Consider the following 19,973-nt stretch of genomic DNA (forward strand, 5'->3'; position numbering starts at 1 on the left):
ACATGAGAAATTACTTCACAGTTACTTTGCTGAGTAACTAATTACTCTTACAATGAGGTAACTGAGTTACTAACTCCATTACTTTTTGGGAGAAGTAATTTGTAACTGTAACTAATTACTTTTCTAAAGTAAGATGAACAACACTGGACATGAAACAATAATCCTCATCAGGGCTGGGCTGGAAAAACCCATTCAGATTCAGATCCACCTCCTCTTGAATCCTCCAACATCCATTCATCAAAGCCCAGATGGATGTTTAATCCAGGCTCCTGCGGCCGACACAGGTAGATGTGGTCAGGTGAGCTCAGGTGTAGAGCTGCAGGTGTCACCTGAACAACGCTCACACAGTGATTTTCTCCAAACATGAAATGAAGTCAAAGAAAATCAAGGTGAAATGTAGAAACATCTTTAGCAGCAGAAGATCTGACCACTAAAGTGTGTGTCCTGCACAGATCTAATCCAGACTAAGGACACGCTCCAAGTTGTCATGGTGACGTTTAAAGCCCCTGACACACCGCCACGACGCGTCCCGACGCCGACGGCTTTGGCCAACAAGTCTGTCGCCTCTCGTCGGGAGAAAGGAAAAAGTGAAACACACTGCCCCGACTGCCGACCAGAGCGACTGAGTGGCGAGGACTCCCCCATAGAAATACAGACCAATACAGACCAGAGGCAGCCCTGCTCACTTTTCATTCAAACAAACTAATGCCACTGCCACAGTTAATTTCATCAATGAGACAACATTAATCTCCCCAAAACAATTTAACCAGCCACGTTTTAACAGCGCTGAAGCCGAAATTAAAACAGTTTTTAGCAGCTTACTGCTGTGGCTCGGTTGCCGCGAATTGGCGATAGCCGATGCTAATTTCTGTTAGCCCGTCTATGGTGTTTTACATTACACGTTAGCATTAAGCTAGCGGGCTTTATATGCTTAGTTGTGAGCTGTGTGTGTTTTGGACGTTGTTTCAAACTATGTGGGTTTGATTGAACATCTTTGATGTTTAAATATATATTTATATTGCCGCTTAATATATTGCTTTACTCCTCTTTTTATTGTGTATACCATTTTTACTGTAGGACAGGCTAGGACACCGTTTGTTTACTGTGGTCACTTCCGTCCCTCCCACACACCGCGCTGATTCGCTTAGGGCACCGCCAATCAGAATCGCCACAGCTAGCACACAGCCAATCAGAGTACCCGACGAGTCTACTCTCCCGACGGCCGACGAGTCCCGACTGAGCATGTTCAATCGGCCCCGACGAGATCCGACAAGACCCGAGGCTCCCCGACGGAGAGGAACACACCAAACAGACGAGCTCCCGACGCCGTCCGACGAGGCCAGACGCCCGACGGTCGGCTCGGTGTGTCCCTGGCTTAAAGGACAATTCCAGGCGAATTCAAATCAGGGGTGTATTTTCATATCATTTTAGGTCTAAAAGAATGAATCTGAAGATTTTCAGTTTAATCGCTCCTGTTTTGCGGTAGTTGCGTCTGTCCGCGCATCGCCATGGCAGCAATGAATGGGAGTGGATGTAAGTTCCGCTGTTTAGGCTGTTTCCAGCCCTCAAAGCCGCATTTTTTTTCCACAGACAGCGTCAGATGGAGACTCAAACATGCACCGAGAAGTTTATTTACTTCAAGCAAGCCGACATGTTTGTAAAACTAGATCTAATTCAAAGTCTCCCGGAGTCTCGCGCGAGACCCAGTTGCCGTGCGCGGTGTGTTCACGTGCAGTGGGAAAAGCTACCGTTTGTGTCATAAACACAGGAATATCAACTCTTTACTTGCTTCAAGTAAAAAAAACTTCTCTGCTCGGCGCATCTTTGAGTAGCCATCTGATGCTGTCTGTGGAAAAAAATGTACACTTCAAGCAAGTAAAGAGTTGATATTCCTGTGTTTATGACACAAGCGGTAGCTCCTACTGCGCCTGAATACACCAGCACTGCAACTTCGGGCTCGCGCGAGACTCCGGGAGACTTTGAATTAGATCTAGTTTTACGAACATGTCGGCTTGCTTGAAGTAAATAAACTTCTCGGTGCATGTTTGAGTAGCCATCTGATGCTGTCTGTGGAAAAAAATTGCGGCTTTGAGGGCTGGAAACAGCCTAAGCAGCGGAACTTACATCCACTCCCATTCATTGCTGCCGTGGCGATTCACGGACAGACGCAACTACCGCAAAACAGGAGCGATTAAACTGAAAATCTTCAGATTCATTCTTTTAGACCTAAAATGATATGAAAATACACCCCTGAGTTGAATTCGCCTGGAATTGTCCTTTAAGGTGGACTGATTGATTTCCATGGGTCACTGAGCAGCACACAAGAAAACATTCCACCTTAAAAGTGTGTGAGAGCTGGCGGCTGCACAGTGACTGAGATGGTTGATGAGTAAAAAGAGAGAGAAGCTGCTTTGATCGTCCTTCACTCTTCTGACAGTTTGTGTGTCTGTGCTGATGATGGACACACAAACATGACACAGTCAGTCTGTTACACTGGAGCTGCAGCTGCTTCGGCTTCACAACCAGCCACAACTGAACCAGCAGGTGAAGCACAGGTGTGTTAGCGCACACAAACACACAACACCAGCAGCACACACACAGCAGCCTCTAGACTCCAAGGTAACAAGTGTCCAGTCAGGTAGAAACTGTGTGGAGCTGAATGGAAGCAGATCTATGTGCAGGATGTGAAGAAGCAGCTGTGACTGTTGACACACAGTGGAGCTGCTGCTGCTGCTACATCTGCTATCTGTTGCCATGACGACTCCACTGTTGCTCATGTTCAATAGAAAGTGCATTAATGGAACTGCTTTGGCTCCATTCATCATGTCAACATTCATGGTTTTAATAATGCAACAATTTACAGCAGTGATCATCAACTGGCGGCCCGCGGGCCGAATCCGGCCCGCCGAACCGTTCAATCCGGCCCGCGACTGGATTCGAAAATTGCGAGGAGAAAAAAAAAAGAGGAGAAAATATCATGTGGTCCACACTATTAAAGCAACTGAAAATAGCAACAACGACTGAGACTCTTAACTATCAGTAATCCCCACCAATTATGACTCTATTTAGGCTTTATTCCGAAATGAGGACAAACTCGCTCCACTTTTTTTTTTTTTTTTACATTTATTGTTTCACACAGTTCTTGTTATTTTCCACACATAACTTTTCCTTATGCCCTTACTTAACGTTTGGTTTTTATTTCAAAGTCTCAACAAACTTCAAACCAGACTTCTCCGTACAAAAAAAGGAGAGAAAACCAACTGGCTGGCATAACTTAAAATAGCATGGTAAATAAATACTAACCTGGTATCCGAACAAAAACAGGTTACAAATAATGTTTGCAAATCAAATAAAACGTTAAGTGGGCTATAGCGATTTCAAATCACAAGGCTGAAATAGGTTACTCACACTGCTCAATGGCTAAAATTACATTTCCCCTCTGACACCAACTTTTTTACATCAGGCTTGGCCGCTGTCAGACTTATGCGCAAAGAGTCCTCCAAGGACTGGTTTGACAGCCGGTTCCTCTCATGTGTTTTTATGTTGTTCATTTTGGAGAACGCGGCCTCACAGGTGTACGTCGAACCGAACATGGTGAGCACATACATAGCCAGCGTCTTCAATGTACCATACTCCTCGGGACAGGACAACCAAAATACGCCCAGGTTTTCAGCACCATGGAGAGCAGCCTTCAGGTCCCCTGCGGCCTGGATTTCAGCCAGCTCGCTCTGAATGGCCGCTTCGTCCAAAGGCATCATTTTCACTGCGTTTGTGGAGAATTCTCCACTTGGGTTGATGCTGAAAGGATCACGCACAAATCCAATGACATCCCTGGGAATTAAAAAGTCATCGAACCTGGAGGAGAAGTTGTCTTTTAATTGTGTGATGAATTTCTTCATCCTGTCTGTTACGTGGCTTTGTCCCACCTTCTTCAGTGTGCTGAAATGCAACAGCCTCCCTGACAACAAATCTGCGTTAAAAAGGTCAAGTTTGTTCCCAAACGCATCGAGTTTTTCCACCAGATCCACCACTGATTTCTCTTTTCCTTGCAGCTGGAGATTAAGTGCATTCAAATGCGAGAAAATGTCTGTCAAAAATGCAACGTTGGACATATATTCGCTGTCCTGCATGGTGCGGAGATGGTCAGCTGCCGCTTTTGCTTTGCTTTGTTTCAAAAACTCCACTACCTGGGCACTGAGTTCAACGAAGCGCTCCAGTGCTTTGCCCTTACTGAGCCAGCGCACGTCATTGTGGAGTAACAGGTCATCATGAGAAGCCTCGGATTCGAGCACAAATTTGCGGAACAGGCGATGCTGTGTGCTTGAGGTTCCTCTGATGTGGTTGATAATTTTCATTGTTTTCTCCATCACCTCTTTGAGCTCCCCACTTAGCTTTGCGCACAGCACGCTTTGATGGATAATGCAGTGAAGCGCGTTAGTTTTAGGAGCGACAGTCTTTATTCTGCTCACCAGACCCTTGTTTTTGCCAATCATAGCAGGTGCTCCATCTGTCACTATCAGGTTGATTTTATCAAAGGACAATCCATGACTTTTAAAAAAATCCTCCAGTTTTCCAAAGATGATGTCAGCAGTGGTGTTGTCCTCCAGCGGAAGCAATGCTAGAAGCTCCTCTCGGAAATCTTTGCCATCAAAGAATCTGACAAAAACGCACAACTGTGAGATATCCGTATTGTCCGTGGACTCATCAATGGCCAACGAAACGTATTTGGCTTCCTTGATCCCGTCTATGACAACTTGCTGGACATGCTCTGCCAAGACGTGTACACGACGCGCGGCAGTTGAAGCAGAGAGAGGTATTTGTTTGACAGCTGCAATAATTCTGTCCATGGATTTGTCGGGGGCAAGTTCCTCCAGAACTGTGACCATGCACTCCTTGAAAACCTCACTTTCTGTGAAAGGCCGATTATGTTTGCAAAGCACCCAGGCAGCCTGCATTGATGCACACGTTGCTCTCTCTTGATCAGTTAAAGCTCGAGTAATAATGCCACTTGCACGGGAGTAGGCAGATTTCAATGTGGCAATTTTTCTCTTTCGGGCCTCTGACTGCTCAGGATATGAATCCTTGAAAATTGTGTGTTTAGTGTTGTGGTGACGGCGCAGATTATATTCTTTTGCAACAGCAACAGTTTCGTTGCAAATGAGGCACACAGGTAACGCATTTCTGAAGGTTGGCATGATAAATGCGTACTTTTCAGTCCATTCGTCATTAAAGGATCTGTTTTCCGCGTCAACTTTTCGTTTCATGGCCTTTGAGAGTGCCATTTTAGCCTACCTGTGTTGAGGCCTTTTCCTTCCACTAACTGAAACTGTATTAGCGCTGAAGCCAGGGACGACAGCCCTATATCGATACTTTGTTTCATCTGTTTGTTTTTCAAGTGCTCTATAAATAAAGTTTACTTGAATTGAGACAAAGTATCTCTATCACTCCTGGTGGTTGACTGTGGTACAAGTGATAGGAGCCTGACTCATAAAGGCTAAAAATGCCTTCAGTTTTGTAATGAAATGAAAAAATATAAACAAATAAACATTAAGTGATAATTTTATGCCAAAATTATATTTTTATTTCATTTTATTTGAGGGTCCGGCCCCCAAGGTGAGTGTCCAGTAAAATTCTGGCCCTCCGACAAATGTAGTTGGTGACCCCTGATTTACAGCATCAGTTCTCTGAGCGTCTCATTCATGTCCAAGTCAAACTGGAGTTGGGACTGAAATCTAAAACACAATCATGATGTTGAATCAGGAATCAAAGTGAATCAGAGATGAGATGGATTCAGGTGATCAGTGATCAATACCCAGCCCTAACTCTCATCACTCTGTCAGACCTGCACATTGTTCATGTCCATCTTTGTTGGACTTTAATCGTCAAACTGAGACTGTGTTTGTGTGTGTAACTAGTTGATGGTGTTATTGATCATGTCTGGACTCACTCAGCCTTCCTGCAGTTCCTCACAGCCGGGATCAGTCTCCGTCGTCCCTGACCTGATGTCTTGTACTTGTTCAGGTCCAACTCGTCCAGAACCTGCTCTGACATCTGCAGCATGTAGGCCAGAGCTGAACACTGGATCTCAGAGAGTTCCTCCTCTGATCTGTTCTCTGACTCCAGGAACTGTTGGATCTCCTGATGAACTGACTGGTCCTTCATCTCCGTCAGACAGTGGAAGATGTTGATGCTTCTGTCAGGAGAGATTTCATCAATGTCACCCCTGTAAAACCTGCTAACACTGTCATCACTCTTCATCTCCTTGAGGTTGTTGATGGTTCTCTGGATGGTTTCTGGACTGTTGTCTGTCTGACCCAGCAGACCTCCTAACAGCCTCTGGTTGGACTCCAGAGAGAGGCCATGAAGGAAGCGAACAAACAGGTCTAGGTGACCGTTTCTACTGCGGAGGGATTTCTGCATGGCTCTCTTCAAGAAGACATCCAGGGTTAAACCATCATGTTGTTTTCCCAGGAACTTCTTGAGGACCTGTGTGTTCCTGTTGGTGAAACAGTGGAACATGTAGACTGCAGCCAGAAACTCCTGAACACTCAGATGAACAAAGCAGTAGACTGTTTTCTGGAAGATCACACTCTCTCTTTTGAAGATCTCAGTACAGAGTCCTGAGTTCACCAAGGCCTCTGTGACATCCAGACCACACTGCTCCAGGTCTTCTTGGTAGAACATGATGTTTCCTTCCTCCAGCTGTTCAAACGCCAGCCTCCCCAGCTTCAGAAGAACTCTCCTGTCGGCCTCCGTCAGCTCCTGTGGACTCGTCTCATGTCCTTCACCGTACTTGTTCTTCTTCCTCTTTGTCTGGACCAGCAGGAAGTGTGAGAACAGGTCAGTCGTGGTCTTGGGCAGCTCTCCTCTCTGGTCTGTGGTCAACATGTGCTCCAGAACTGTAGCACTGATCCAGCAGAAGACTGGGACTTGACACATGATGTGGAGGGTCCTGGACGTCTTGATGTGTGAGATGATTCTTCTGGACAGATCTTCATCACTGGACCTCCTCCTGAAGTACTCCTCCATCTGGGCGTCAGTGAAGCCTCGGACCTCTGTTACCCTGTCAACACATGTAGGAGGGATCCGATTGGCTGCTGCAGGTCTGGAGGTGATCCAGACCAGAGCCGAGGGAAGCAGATTCCCCTGGATGAGGTTTGTCAGCAGCACGTTGACTGATGACGTCTGTGTGACATCAGACACAACCTCCCTGTTGTTGAAGTCCAGTGACAGTCGGCTTTCATCCAGGCCGTCAAAGATGAAGAGAAGTTTACAGACAGCCAGCTGCTCTGCTGTGACCTTCTGTAATGTTGGATGGAAAACATGGAGCAGCCTGAGAAGACTCAACCGCTGATCTCTGATCAGGTTCAGCTCCCTGAACGAAAGCAGAACCAGCAGACTGACATCTTGGTTCTCCAAGCCCTCGGCCCAGTCCAGAGTGAACTTCTGCACCGAGAAGGTTTTTCCAGCGCCAGCGACGCCGTTGGTCAGAACCACTCTGATGGGTCTCGGTTGGACATTTGAGACCGTAGAGACGTCCTCTCTCTGTTGGTCAGGTAAGTCTTTAAAGATGTCGTTGCACTTGATTGGAGTGTCATGGAGGGTCTTCTTCTTGGACGTTGTCTCCAGCTGTCTCACCTCATGTTGGGTATTAACTTCTTCACTCTGTCCCTCTGTGATGTAGAGCTCAGTGTAGATCCTGTTGAGGAGGGTTCCACTTCCTGTTCCACTTCTTGTTCCCTCAGTTCCTTCAGTCACTCGTTCACATCTGCTCCTCAGACTGATCTTATGTTGATCTAAAACCTCCTGCAGACCACGATCTGCTGAGAGAGAAGAGCCAGAGTCAGACTGAAGACAGAGAGTCTGACACTCTGATCAAATTATTTTCATCAGCTACAGAAAAACTACAGACAACAAAGAGAAGGTTTGAATCATCATCTTAAAGGCAAATTCAACTCGGGTGTATTTTCCTAACCTTTTAGGTCTCAAAGAAGGAATCTGAAGATTTTCAGTTTAATTGCTCCTGTTTTGCGGTAGTTGTGTCTGTCCCCACATCGCCACGGCAGCAATGAATGGTAGCGGATTTTTCCACAGACAGCGTCAGATGGAGACTCAAACATGCACCGAGAAGTTTATTTACTTCAACAAGCCGACATGTTTGTAAAACTCTATCTAATTCAAAGTCTCCCGGAGTCTCGCGCGAGACCCAAGTTGACGCTCGGTGTGTTCAGGTGCAGTCGGAGCTACTGTTTGTGTCATAAACACAGGAATATCAACTCTTTACTTACTTCAAGTGTACATTTTTTTCGACAGACAGCGTCAGATGGAGACTCAAACATGCACCCAGAAGTTTATTTACTTGAAGCAAGTCAAGAGTTGATATTACTGTGTTTATGAGTATGTATATTAATGTATATTATGAGTCGCCATATGACGCTGTCTGTGGCTTTGAGGGATGTAAACATCTTCAGATTCCTTCTTTTAGACCTAAAATGTTAGGAACATACAGCCTGAGTTGAATTTGCCTGGAATTGTCCTTTAAATGTCAGTGCTGTGTGATGGAACAATGACTCTGGAGAAAACAACAGGTCCTGGTTTCACTAATGACCACATCAGCAGACAGATGTTCAGTCTCACTTTGTCCACAGCTGCTCTGATTGGCCGTCTGCAGCTCACCACTGGTTCTGGGTCTTTGTCCATGATCCTTCAGGACGTCAGAGACACCACTCCTCTTCCTCCTGTCAAGACATTTCTGGATCAACAACATGTCACAGTCTCAGCTCCACATCTCTGATCTGTCTGATGGATCTGGTTCCTGGTTTCTCTCTGACTCAGGCTTCAACCTTCACTGACTCCATTTACTGCATTTAGTCCCTTCACTGAAGAATCTTGTTTCCTGACCCATTAGACATCATCTCTGTGAACAAATCCAGATGCTGCTGCTCAGACAGTGTCTACAGTGAAGCTCTGACATGTGAAACTCATCATTCAGGCTGTAAAATGATCCTGCAAACTGCTGTAAACTCTGTTAGAAACCAGCTCATCAACGTTCACCAAACCACCTGGAATCAGCCACGTCTTTAAAGCTCATGTTGATCAGCTGCAGGAAGAACATGGAGGAGGAACAAGTCCAGATGTTCTTTCATCAGATCAGTTCAGAAGAAACATGAAGAGACCTGAGCAGTTAGTATGAAGACACTGATCAACCACAAGAACCAGTTCCTGTTGACTCACAGTCACTATGAGCTGCAGGACCTCAACACACTCAACACTGGTAAAGAGGCTGGAGCAGGTCTCTTACCGGGAGTCTGAAGGTCCAGGTCCAGGTCCAGGATCAGGGCTGAAGTCTGGAACAATTCCTTTGAACCGGTCACTCTTCAGAGATGGACAGGTGGATCCAGGAGACTCTGGTCCGTCCTCCTCTTCCTCCACATTAACACTCATCTTCAGGACTTCAGTCAGTCTGAGAGGGAAACCAGAAACACTGAACAACACTGACGTTAGCTTCAGATCCAGCAGTTAAGGGGAAAGTTAAGGGGAAATTAAATTCAACAGCTGAGCTCTGAATCCTCTGTTTATTTCCCCTCTTACGTTTTTCTCAATTGCTAAGACACATTTCTCCAAAGCTACTCTCCCTTTCTCTAAACTGTGAACACAAGCCCCAGTTTTCAAGCTACATTCACAAAACCTCAGACTCTTCTTGCAAAACCAAACTTTCACCTCAAAACAGTTCAGTCTGTGCCCAAAACTGAACTACAGAAATCTTGCGCATTTAGCCCTTGTATGCAGTAGGCCTACGTAAAAATAAAGTACAAATTATGATTTGATTCTGTATGACCTTGGCATTGTTTTACTTTGATATTTACATTTTTTTTTTTTTTTTTACAGTTTTTCTCAGTTGCTAAAACACTAAACCCTGTTGTCTGAACCAAATGCTCAGTTGCCTGAACCCAGTGATTGAACCAGTCACTCTTTTGGCAAAACCATCAGCACTCTTCATCTGTTTAGACACAACTTGCCAACACATTTTCATTGTGATGCACCTGTGTTGCATAATGGTGAGCACAGGTGGCAAAAGTCAAACACAACTAAAGCACGGGTGTCACCGGTTGAACACAACAACTCGAAATGGATCACACTTGAGGGAACATAAGCCAGTTCAGGATGAAGTCCTGTGGCCTGACCAAGTACGGAGAAATGATGCTGTGGCTGAGTTATGCACTTCTCATTTCTATATTTTTTAAGTTTGTGTAAAACTTTAACACCAGAAAAGATAACACGTCTTTAAAACAGTGAAACCGGTTTTGTGTCTTATTCTTTTGGTTTTTGATCAGAACCTGGTCTGATGTGGATGTGTTTCAGACTCTTTTGGGTCAGTGTTTAGCTTTTAATTTGAAGGTCAAACACACAGTTTTCACATTGTGGTGAAATAAACAGAAGATTCAGAGCTCAGCTGTCTGACTTAAGTTCCCTTAACTTTCCCTTTAACTGCCTGTTACGTAACACTGGCTCTCACACACACAGAATATACAGTGTGTTAACAGTTTTTATTTCTCATATCAGCATTTTGTCCTAAAACTGTATATTTTTAAACCTGGTCCCAGTGTGGGTAAATCTCCAAACGCCGCCTCAGAAAAAACATAACGGATCTTTAGTGAAACAATGACTTCATAGCCTCAGCTCTCTAACCTGTAACCAGGGCAACACCGCTGCACGTAGAAACTACAACAACAATGTGGGACTAGTGTAAAGCTTTTGAAGGACGAAGCAGAACCAGATGTTTTAGTCAAAGTGTCGGTGTGGACAAGGCCTGAGTCAGACTGAGACAACAGGAAGGGTTACATGCTGCTATTCCGACATGCCGCTATTTCGACATTGACTTCTAATTGTCGGAATAGCGGCATTAACATTATTTTTCAAGCGTCCCACTATTCCGACATTTTTTTTTTTCATTGTCGGAGTAGCGGCACTTTAGGCTACTATTTTTCAAACATTCCGCTTTTCCGACATTGATTGATTACGTTATAGTCAGACGTGTCTTTCTGATTTTTCATCTGAGACACTGTTTCTCATACATAAATACATAGGCCTATAAGAGAGAAGAAAAAACAAACCCGCCAAGTTTAAAAACACACCGGCAGCAGCGCACACTGATCTGCAGCTACTGAGACTGTTATTATTCTGTCACCTGAGTTAACGAGGTGCACGTGTGTTTGGAGCTGACGAGAGAATAAAGAGTGAGACAACGCGGCTCTGAGGAGGAACTGTGAAGGACTCAGTTGTAATGGAAAATGACCTAAACCGAGTCCAGTAGAGCTGTAACTGTGTAGTGGAAAGGCGTTCAAAGTAATGGTAACTATCGTCCTGCCTTACATAGTTTTAACATAGGTAAAAGGGGGGAAAAAAGATTTTCTGGGATAAAGGGGCAGATTACATACGATTATTCTTTTTTCTGCTCCCTTTTGTTGAGATTTGGGAGGTTTTTGTTTTTATTGTAGCTTATTAAAATGCAAGATCATTTTTCTGACTGATTTATTGCCCGATGCCATGTATCTGGCTCCCACTGAAAAAGGTGTAAATATTTTGGGTATCTTTTCGCCGTAGGCCTAAGCAAAACATTTAGCTCAGCAGTTTAACACTGCTTACTTACAGTTTTGATAAATGAGGCCCCAGGCCCTAAGCCCAGAGCCCAGACGCTCACAGATGCAGATCCGCGGCTCATCCGCGGCGCTGTCCGTGGTGCTGAAGGTGACAGGTTCACTTGACAAACAAACTGCAACATAGTTCTGTTTGTTTATCATGTGTGTCAGTTTTGTTTGCGACTTGATAATTGAGTTGTTGAGATTAAGAACATCACTCCCTCATTAAACCGGTGATAGACATGCTGAAAAGAAAAGAGAGAGAGAGACGCGCCTGGGTATCGCAGCTGTAAATAAATAAATAAATAAATAAAAGAGAAAAAAAAGATGACGTGTCGGACTAGCGATACCAAAAAAGTGTCGGAATAGCGGGATGTCTAGATAGAGGGATGTCGTAATAGCGGGATGTCTAAATAGAGACATGTCGGAATAGCGGGATGTCTGAATAGCGGGCGGACCAACAGGGTTTAGCTGTCCTCCTGCTGTCCCCCCTTTAGTCTCAGTGTCTCTGTGTGGACACAAATTCACTCTGACTCTTCTTCCCTCCACACTTCACAGGGACTGAGACTCAGAGACTTTAACGGTGAATAATAATAATAAAGTTGTTTAACACTCACCTAACGCAGCTTCACCGTTATTCCCTCTGTCATCTTAAAATGGCGTCTGAACTAACTACTTTCACTTTCTATCTCCTCCCTCTGTGTGTTTACAGGAAACAGCTGACACTGTTACTGACAAGGAAAACTAATGTCTGAGAAAACAGAAACAGATTTTACATTTTATAAATGTTGAAAGTTCCTGTTGAGTTGTACTCGTTGATTATCAGAACAAACAATAACTCTGTTTAATAAAATCTTTACAGTAAAAGGTTCTGCAGTTCCTCACTCTGACCACAGGGAGGCAGTCAAGTCCAACTCCAGACGTCACCACAATAAAGGTTCATTCCCACAAGTGGAGAGCACACTCCAGAAATGTTACATTAGTTTGGTCTGATCACAGAAATAAGGACAATGATGTATTTTCCTCATTAATCTGATCTGACTTCTGACCAAACGTCACATTCATAAATGTCAGAAACAAACAAGACAACACGTTCTTGGTTTATCAACACAGAAATGGAGCAGAAACATTTCAATAGTTTCCTCTGTACAAAACAAAAAGCAGCTGAAACAGTTATGCACTATGTTTGATGTCTTTACTTGAATTATTATTCACTAATCATTTGTTTTAGGTTTTTATTTTTGTGTTTATTTATATATCATTTTAATATTGTGTTATTAATTTATTTTTTCAGATTTCTCTTTGTCTATATTTGTTTTTATTTGTAAATAAGTGATCTCATGTTGCCTTTGTCAGTGCTGGTTGACTGTTTGAAATAAAGTTGTTAATTATTAAAGCAGAAGTAAGCAATATTTTTGTGTTAATATAAGTCTTAAATAGTTGTATCTTCCGACAGCAATCACTTACATAGAGTGTTTGGTCTGAAACACGGGTCTGTCAGTCACTCTGCTCTGCTCTGAGCCCAGGAGTGTGCATAATCATCAACCTTATTTAACCAAGTTAACAAAGACCACATTCTTATCAGTGGCAACAGCCTGGTAATAAACTCTTCAGCTCATTAATTAACACTCCAGAACTTATGCATTAACTTTTCATAACTTAGGTTTAGTTGTTAACAACAATTTCACAACAAAACAAGTCATGGACCCACAACACACACACATCACACAAACTCCCACAGACAACACTGGAGACACAGCGTCACATTTTATCAACAAAAACAAACCTTTATTCATAGAGCACTTTTCATACAAAATGAAGCAGCTCAAAGTGCTTTATGCAATAAAATAAACAGCAGTCAACATCCTCTGTCATTCAACATTCACAGTTACTCACACACACAAATGTTCTCCATGTAAACGTAGGCACATGCCCCACCACAATCCCTGCTCTAATTCTGCCCCCTAGTGTCCAAACAAGAGAACTCCTCCTACTGGAATCAGCTCCAGGTCAACAAACCAGATCATACAGACAGAAATATTCTTTGCTCCATAAATATGATAAAATGCAGTTACATTAAAACATTATGAGTTAAATGTAATTAATGTATCTGCTCACACCATAGAACAGGTTTGTCTCTGTCATTTGTAGCCCAGAGCGATTAAACAGTTATGCATTCAGTGGAACTCATCATTTTAACTCATGTCTAAAAGACACACTTGACATAAATAGTTTCATATTTTACATAAAGGCACTTTAGATAAACACACTCATTTAAATTGATTCCACACCCCTGGGCTTAGAGGTTCTGTGAGTGTTAAAGTTTGATTTCACAAAAACATGGGCATCACCAACCATCAACTGTCTGCACAAACATTTATAATAACAGCATGAGCACAGAAAAACAGCAACAGATCAAAGTAGGAGCTTGTTATGCGTTGTATGTAGCATAGTTAAGGTAAAAAAAAAAAAAAATCTTACATAGTTCCTCTTTCACCGTCTTCTCTGTCAGCGATACTGAAGGTTGTGAACAGCACCAACCCGCCCCAGCACCACGGCAACCGTCTCACCAACAGCTGCAGACACACAACATTTCCTGTGTCTCTCCCAACACATTCATTATCTCCAAATAAAGTTCAATCCAGTTAACATACAGACACTATCAACAAAACAAACCTTTATTCATAAAGCACTTTTCATACAAAAGGAAGCAGCTCAAAGTGCTTTATGCAATAAAATAAACAGCAGTCACAGCCGCTCTCATTCAACATTCACACACACAAATGTACTACATGTAGGCACTCACACTTCTCTAAAGTTGAACTAAGAAGTTTCAGTAATTCCTTTGGGGTTTGAGACAACACTCGCCTGAAAAACACAGGAAAGAAACAGTGACACAGAGAGACGAGGCTGCTTGACCTGAGTCTTCCATGGTGATGAGGAAAACCCATCCAGACATGCCCCACCACAATCCCTGCTCTAATTCTGCCCCCTAGTGTCCAAACAAGAGAACTCCATCACCTCTAGGTCAACAAACCATATCATACAGACATAAATATTCTTTCCTCCAAAAACATATGATGAAATGTAGTTATATTCATACATTATGAGTTAAATGTACATAATTTATCTCCACAAATGTCCCACTCTGTCAGCATGAACCAGTTGTAGAGCTGCTTTGGCTCTAACATCCTGAACACACACTTCACACTGTGGGACAGGTTTGTCTCTGGTCATTTGTAGCCCACAGCATTTAAACAGTTATGCATTCACTTCAGTAGAGCTCATAATTTAAATTCATGTTTAAAAATGCACTTGAAATAAATAGTTTCATTACATAAAAGCACTTAAACCAAACACACACATTTAAAAATGATAAAGAGGGTCAAATAGCAGAGTCAAGTGGAGGTGCACGGTAGCCAGTGAAATGCTTCATCCACTTCCTGAGTGAAGACCAGCTGGTCAGGTGAGGACAGGTGAGTTTTAATATGTAGTCAGCTGACTCATGTTTCCGTTAACCATGATGATAATTGTTGCCGTTGTAAACTGTGTCGGTCCATGCTAGTGCTAATACGATCCACTCGCTGTGATGCTAATTACTTCAAGTTAAATCCTATTGGGTTAGCCTAACAGTGTTAATGGCTTTGAAGTGGTGAGTGAGAATATCTTAGTAAATACTGCTGAGCAGCAGACATTTTCTGACTACATGCTGTGTAAAAGAAACTGTTATTCAATGTGTTCTGAAATACTTTGTGTAAAGTACTGCAGCTGGCTGTGGGTTAACACGGGTTCATATCAAATATTTACTGTTAATGCTGGTATTTCTGTAGCTAATAAAAGTTAAATGATGTTCTGAAGATTCATAGTCTTTGTAATTTATTAGAGTTTAACCGTATATTTAAAGGTGCACCGGTGAGTTAATTTTTGAGATCTCCTTTATGTATTTCACCTGCAACTGAAATGTAGTAAAAATGTTGAATTGCTCACAACTTAGCATCAAGTAATTGTATCTTGACCTTGTCTCAGGTCCCAGAGTGAATACTTTTCAAAATGCCACCCTGCTGAGATGGTGGAGCTGACCTAGAGTGATCCAGAGATTTGTGAAGATTTCAACAGTTTCCAGAGAGAGAAGATGTTCCAGTACTGGATGACGAGCCAAGCCCAGAGAGATACTGAACCACTGGCTTTCAGCAAGGAGACAGCAAACTAGGTAACACTTATGTATTCCTCCTCTTTGTCAAGAATGGTTACACTTTACATTCATCATTTACTGTGTGTTGATGATGTAATACATTTTGTCTGAGGATTTTAAAGGTAGTGGAAAGTTCCCAGCACCTTTGTTAACCTGGTCTGGTCCTGTGAAAGAGGATCCACCACAGACACAGGTAGGTGTACAACAAAAACAAGTCTTTATTATAGTGAGTCATTCATGAAGAAATACTTGTGACATCTGAAACTGCAACCAGCCCCACAGAGGGCCAGGCAGCTGCTGCACAACCCTGCAACACACAGCACCACAAATGAAGGAGAGATTTACACAGACACACTGCACACAATACTAAATGCACAGCAACCTTTACACTGCACACAGAGGGAACTCAGTGACAAAACACACATCAATACAGACCAGTCCACTCTGGAGGCAGCTCAAAACCACTTCTATCACAGAAACACAGAAACACCTGCCACAATCATTTTTTACATATCAGTCGATATCGATATTTATCACAATATAACTCAAATGACTATTTTTGTCAAGGCTAAATGTTCCCTCATACTCACAAGTGAGATTTGAAGATATCAGAAGGTTATTTCTGATTTAAATATTTATTTTCCGTCAAAAATTGAACATGACAGATGTAATGATGAACATATAAAATGTATTGTATATAGAGAGTGTAGAGAGTGTATATATATAGAGAGAGAGAGAGATTATTTTGTGCAGATGCATTTTAATTTGATGTCCCTGCGTTTCAAACCATGGTAAATCACTGTTAATAATTATTGTTAGGGATCATTAACATGTGCACATGTGACAGCCTCTGCACATAGGATATAGGCCTATGAAAATAATTATTATATGTAAGATGGATGTTGCAACTTTATTTATTTTTTGATCAAACAAGTAGCCGTTTGTGAAGTTTTTCAATTGTGTTGAAAACTGAAAAAAAAGTCATGTAGAATTGAAATACTTTACATGTAAAAATTGGAACATTTGAAAACACAAGTGTCTCCTTGGTTTTGCGGTCAGTCGTCCGAGTTCTCCTTATTTTCTTTCGAGGCAACACTCATTCTCTCTCTCTCTCTCTGTCTTTTTTCTCCGGCGATGTCCCACTGCTGACGTGCACGGCTGCAGCAGCCCAAACATTACCACGTGTTGTCGTGTTGTGTCTTCCTGTGCTGTGTCAACCTAACCTGGCTGGCTCAGCGTTCAAGCCACTCACTTCTCCGTCGGTCCCTCGCTACCTAAAGGAGGTGTAGAGCCCCCCTCCTAACAGATGATGTGACACAGCTCCCCTATTTAACCGTCTTCTCTGCCGCTGACACTAAAAGTCGTGAACAGCACCGAGCCGCCACGGCACCACGGCCACCGTCTCACCAACAGCTGCAGACACACAACATTTCCTGTCTGTCTCCGACGCCGTCCAGCCTCCTCCTCCCCATCCACTGATACAGGTGAGTGTGATTACTTCTCACACAGATGAACATCATCAGTCATTCATTCTCCCAGAAAACTCTCCTGGAAGCCCACAGGGAGACAAAACACTCCCTCACTACACTGATATAGTCGGTTACTGAGTCGTGAATGTTGAGTTTTGTACCATCTTGTACCATCCGGAGGCAGCAGCAGCTTAAACAGAAAAGACGTGCTGCGGGTATGATGGGATGTAGCCTGCAAAGTCTGTCTTAGTGTTGCGTTGTGGCGCTGTTTACTGTCGTTGGAGCAAACCTCTGCATCTACTCTGTGCTCTGCAACTCCAGTGCACTGTCATAAGCCAAGTCCACTCAGTGTGTCTCTGCCTGGGAAGAGTCCTAGACATTCTTGAACTTTGAAACGTTGACTGTCAGGCTCTGTCGCTCATCTCAAACACATACTTGTTGCCGCTCGCACATCCTCGTCTTCCCGCCGCTGTTTCCGTTCTTGGTGTGCGTTGCTTTTGCACTGGCTACACCACTGCTTGCATTGACAGGCTCTGACTTTGTCTCCTTTCCAGTCCAGGGCCGCCCCTGCCTACACGCAGATCACGCAGTGCGTAGGGCCCCGCGATCCAATAGGGGCCCCGTTTTGCACAAAGGATGCGCATATGCACAGCCGTGGTGCGCGCTACTAGATCAGCTGTCAGCGCGAGGCAGGAGAAGAGGGAGAAGAGACCCTTTTTTTTGTAATCTGACACCGCACGCGCCGTCACGCGTCGATCTGACCAATCACTGGTCAGATGCGCTGCAGGCACTTGTCAAGCAGCTGCAGGTGAAGACGTGATCACGGCTTCGAAAAGAACGAGTCAGGCGTGAGCAAGAGGGGAAAAAACCAAAACAAGAGGAAACTCGTGCTTCTCTCGAAGGTGGGCATTTGTTGAAGTTAGTGCTGGGCTGGGTTAATGTCCGTTAACGCTGCTAATGGTGTTAAAGCCAGCACTAGTAAAAATGTAAAACTTTGTGGCATAAGCAAGCACTAAACCTCCATGCTCAGCACAGCTGCTGCTGCAGGTAGGAGGAGAGATGCTGCTAGCCTCCATGTGGACCGTGGTCTGGAGATGAAAGTTATTTTCCAGCGGCCCTTATCATTTATTAAATGTCTTGTTAACACCTTTGTCTGCATATGCATTCACCTCTGTTGAAAGGCAGTGGTACATTTATCAGTTGTTGGTCGTATTTTCGGCTAAACTTTATAATCTATTTTATCTCCACACAAGGATCTGTTGGTGAATTTAATCTATGACAGGCAGCTTTGGAGGAGATATTAGAGATAAATATTGATAGAAATGAGTGTATTTGATACTTTGGTTAACAGAAGGAACTAAATTTGAATGTAGCTAAATTTTGAAATATCAGTCTCTTTGGTACTGAATTAGTATGTTTTATTAGGATTGTAGTTGTAGCCTATATAATAATAATAATAATAATAATGATGATAATAATGACAATAATAGTAATAATAGATAGCGATAGCAATTGTTTTTTTTAAAAATTAATATTAGTATAAGTATATAACTGCTAAACTGCCAGTATTAGTGGTTGTAGTTTGCATTATAATCGATTATAGGAGGGCCCGACGAAATTTTTTCGCTTAGGGCCCCATTTTGGTCAGGGACGGCCCTGTTCCAGTCTTTACGTCTGAAGACCACGATGTCGGCGCTCTCAGCTCTTCCAGTGACGGGTTTAATTTTCGGTTGCATTTGAACTTTAATTGTGTTGTCGTTGCTGCTCTGCGCATTTTTTCAGTGTCTCCATCATGTTTAGAAAAACTGAATAATGTGGAAATGAGCTGCAATTCTTCATCACACCACAAGATGGAGCTGATTAATCAGAATGGATGACTTGCCTGTTTTCACCTGTGTGTGTGTGTGTGTGTGTGTGTGTGCGTGCGTTTTTTTTACAGATGTGTGTGCGGCCTCAGTTCGGGGGGGCGAGGTCAAGGCTCAGATCCCCTGCTCCTCTCAGAGCCTCAACACGCTGCAGCTCAACACCAACAGCACCGAGCACCGGGTGAGTCCCTGAACGCAGCACGGCCTCTGGTCCTGATCACAAACACCATCATTATTAATATTACTAATAATATTGTTATTATAAATAATATTATCAGGGCTGCAACTAACGGTTAGTTTTATTATCGATTAATCTGTCCATTATTTAAACGATTAATTCATTAGTTGTTTGGTCAATAAAATGTTAAAGAATGTTGAAAAATATACACACATACAAGAAAATGTCTTGTTTTGTCCACAAACCGAAGAGAGACTCAGTTTATTGTCATAAAGGAACAAAGAAACCAGAAATATTCACATTTAAGAAGCTGGAATCAGAGAATTTTGACTTTTTTTCTCAAGATAGTTGACGAGTATTTTAATGATCGATTATTGTTCGATTAATTGATTAATTGTTGCAGCTCTAAATATTATTATTGATCAGTCTGTTTCATGATGTTTTGGACTCCGAGCTTTAACGTGTGTGTGTGTGTGTGTGCAGGTGCTGACGGTCGGAGGCAGCAGCGACCACATCGACGTCTTCACTAACCTGTCCTACAGAGCGTTTTCACTCAGCTTTTGAACACACACACACACACACACACACACACACACACACACACACACACACACACACACACACACACAC

At 43.1% G+C, this 19,973-nt stretch overlaps 1 protein-coding gene and 1 long non-coding RNA gene across 3 annotated transcripts in view; one reads left to right on the plus strand and one right to left on the minus strand.

Moving 5' to 3' along the window:
• The window catches only part of LOC310989772 (uncharacterized protein), a gene marked incomplete at its 3' end in the record, with an annotated part of 66,423 nt that extends 58,829 nt beyond the window's left edge, over positions 1 to 7,594 (minus strand). The window contains exon 1 of the mRNA XM_083976920.1: positions 5,948 to 7,594. Coding sequence (XP_083833046.1) covers positions 5,948 to 7,029 — 1,082 coding nt within the window. The 5' untranslated portion in view covers positions 7,030 to 7,594. The remainder of the gene's footprint in view (positions 1 to 5,947) is intronic.
• Positions 7,595 to 16,579: 8,985 nt separating this feature from the next.
• On the plus strand, positions 16,580 to 19,931 carry LOC310989477. 2 transcript variants are annotated; one of them, XR_014595535.1, is made up of 4 exons: positions 16,580 to 17,315; positions 17,855 to 18,202; positions 19,240 to 19,346; positions 19,827 to 19,931. It is a non-coding gene; the product is annotated as an uncharacterized lncRNA (long non-coding RNA). The 2 variants fall into 2 exon arrangements; XR_014595534.1 differs by having other exon boundaries at positions 16,580 to 18,202.
• The last annotated feature ends 42 nt before the right edge of the window (positions 19,932 to 19,973 follow it).

This window comes from Trachurus trachurus, assembly GCF_905171665.1.
Source record: "Trachurus trachurus genome assembly, chromosome: 8".
Lineage (NCBI taxonomy): Eukaryota > Metazoa > Chordata > Actinopteri > Carangiformes > Carangidae > Trachurus > Trachurus trachurus.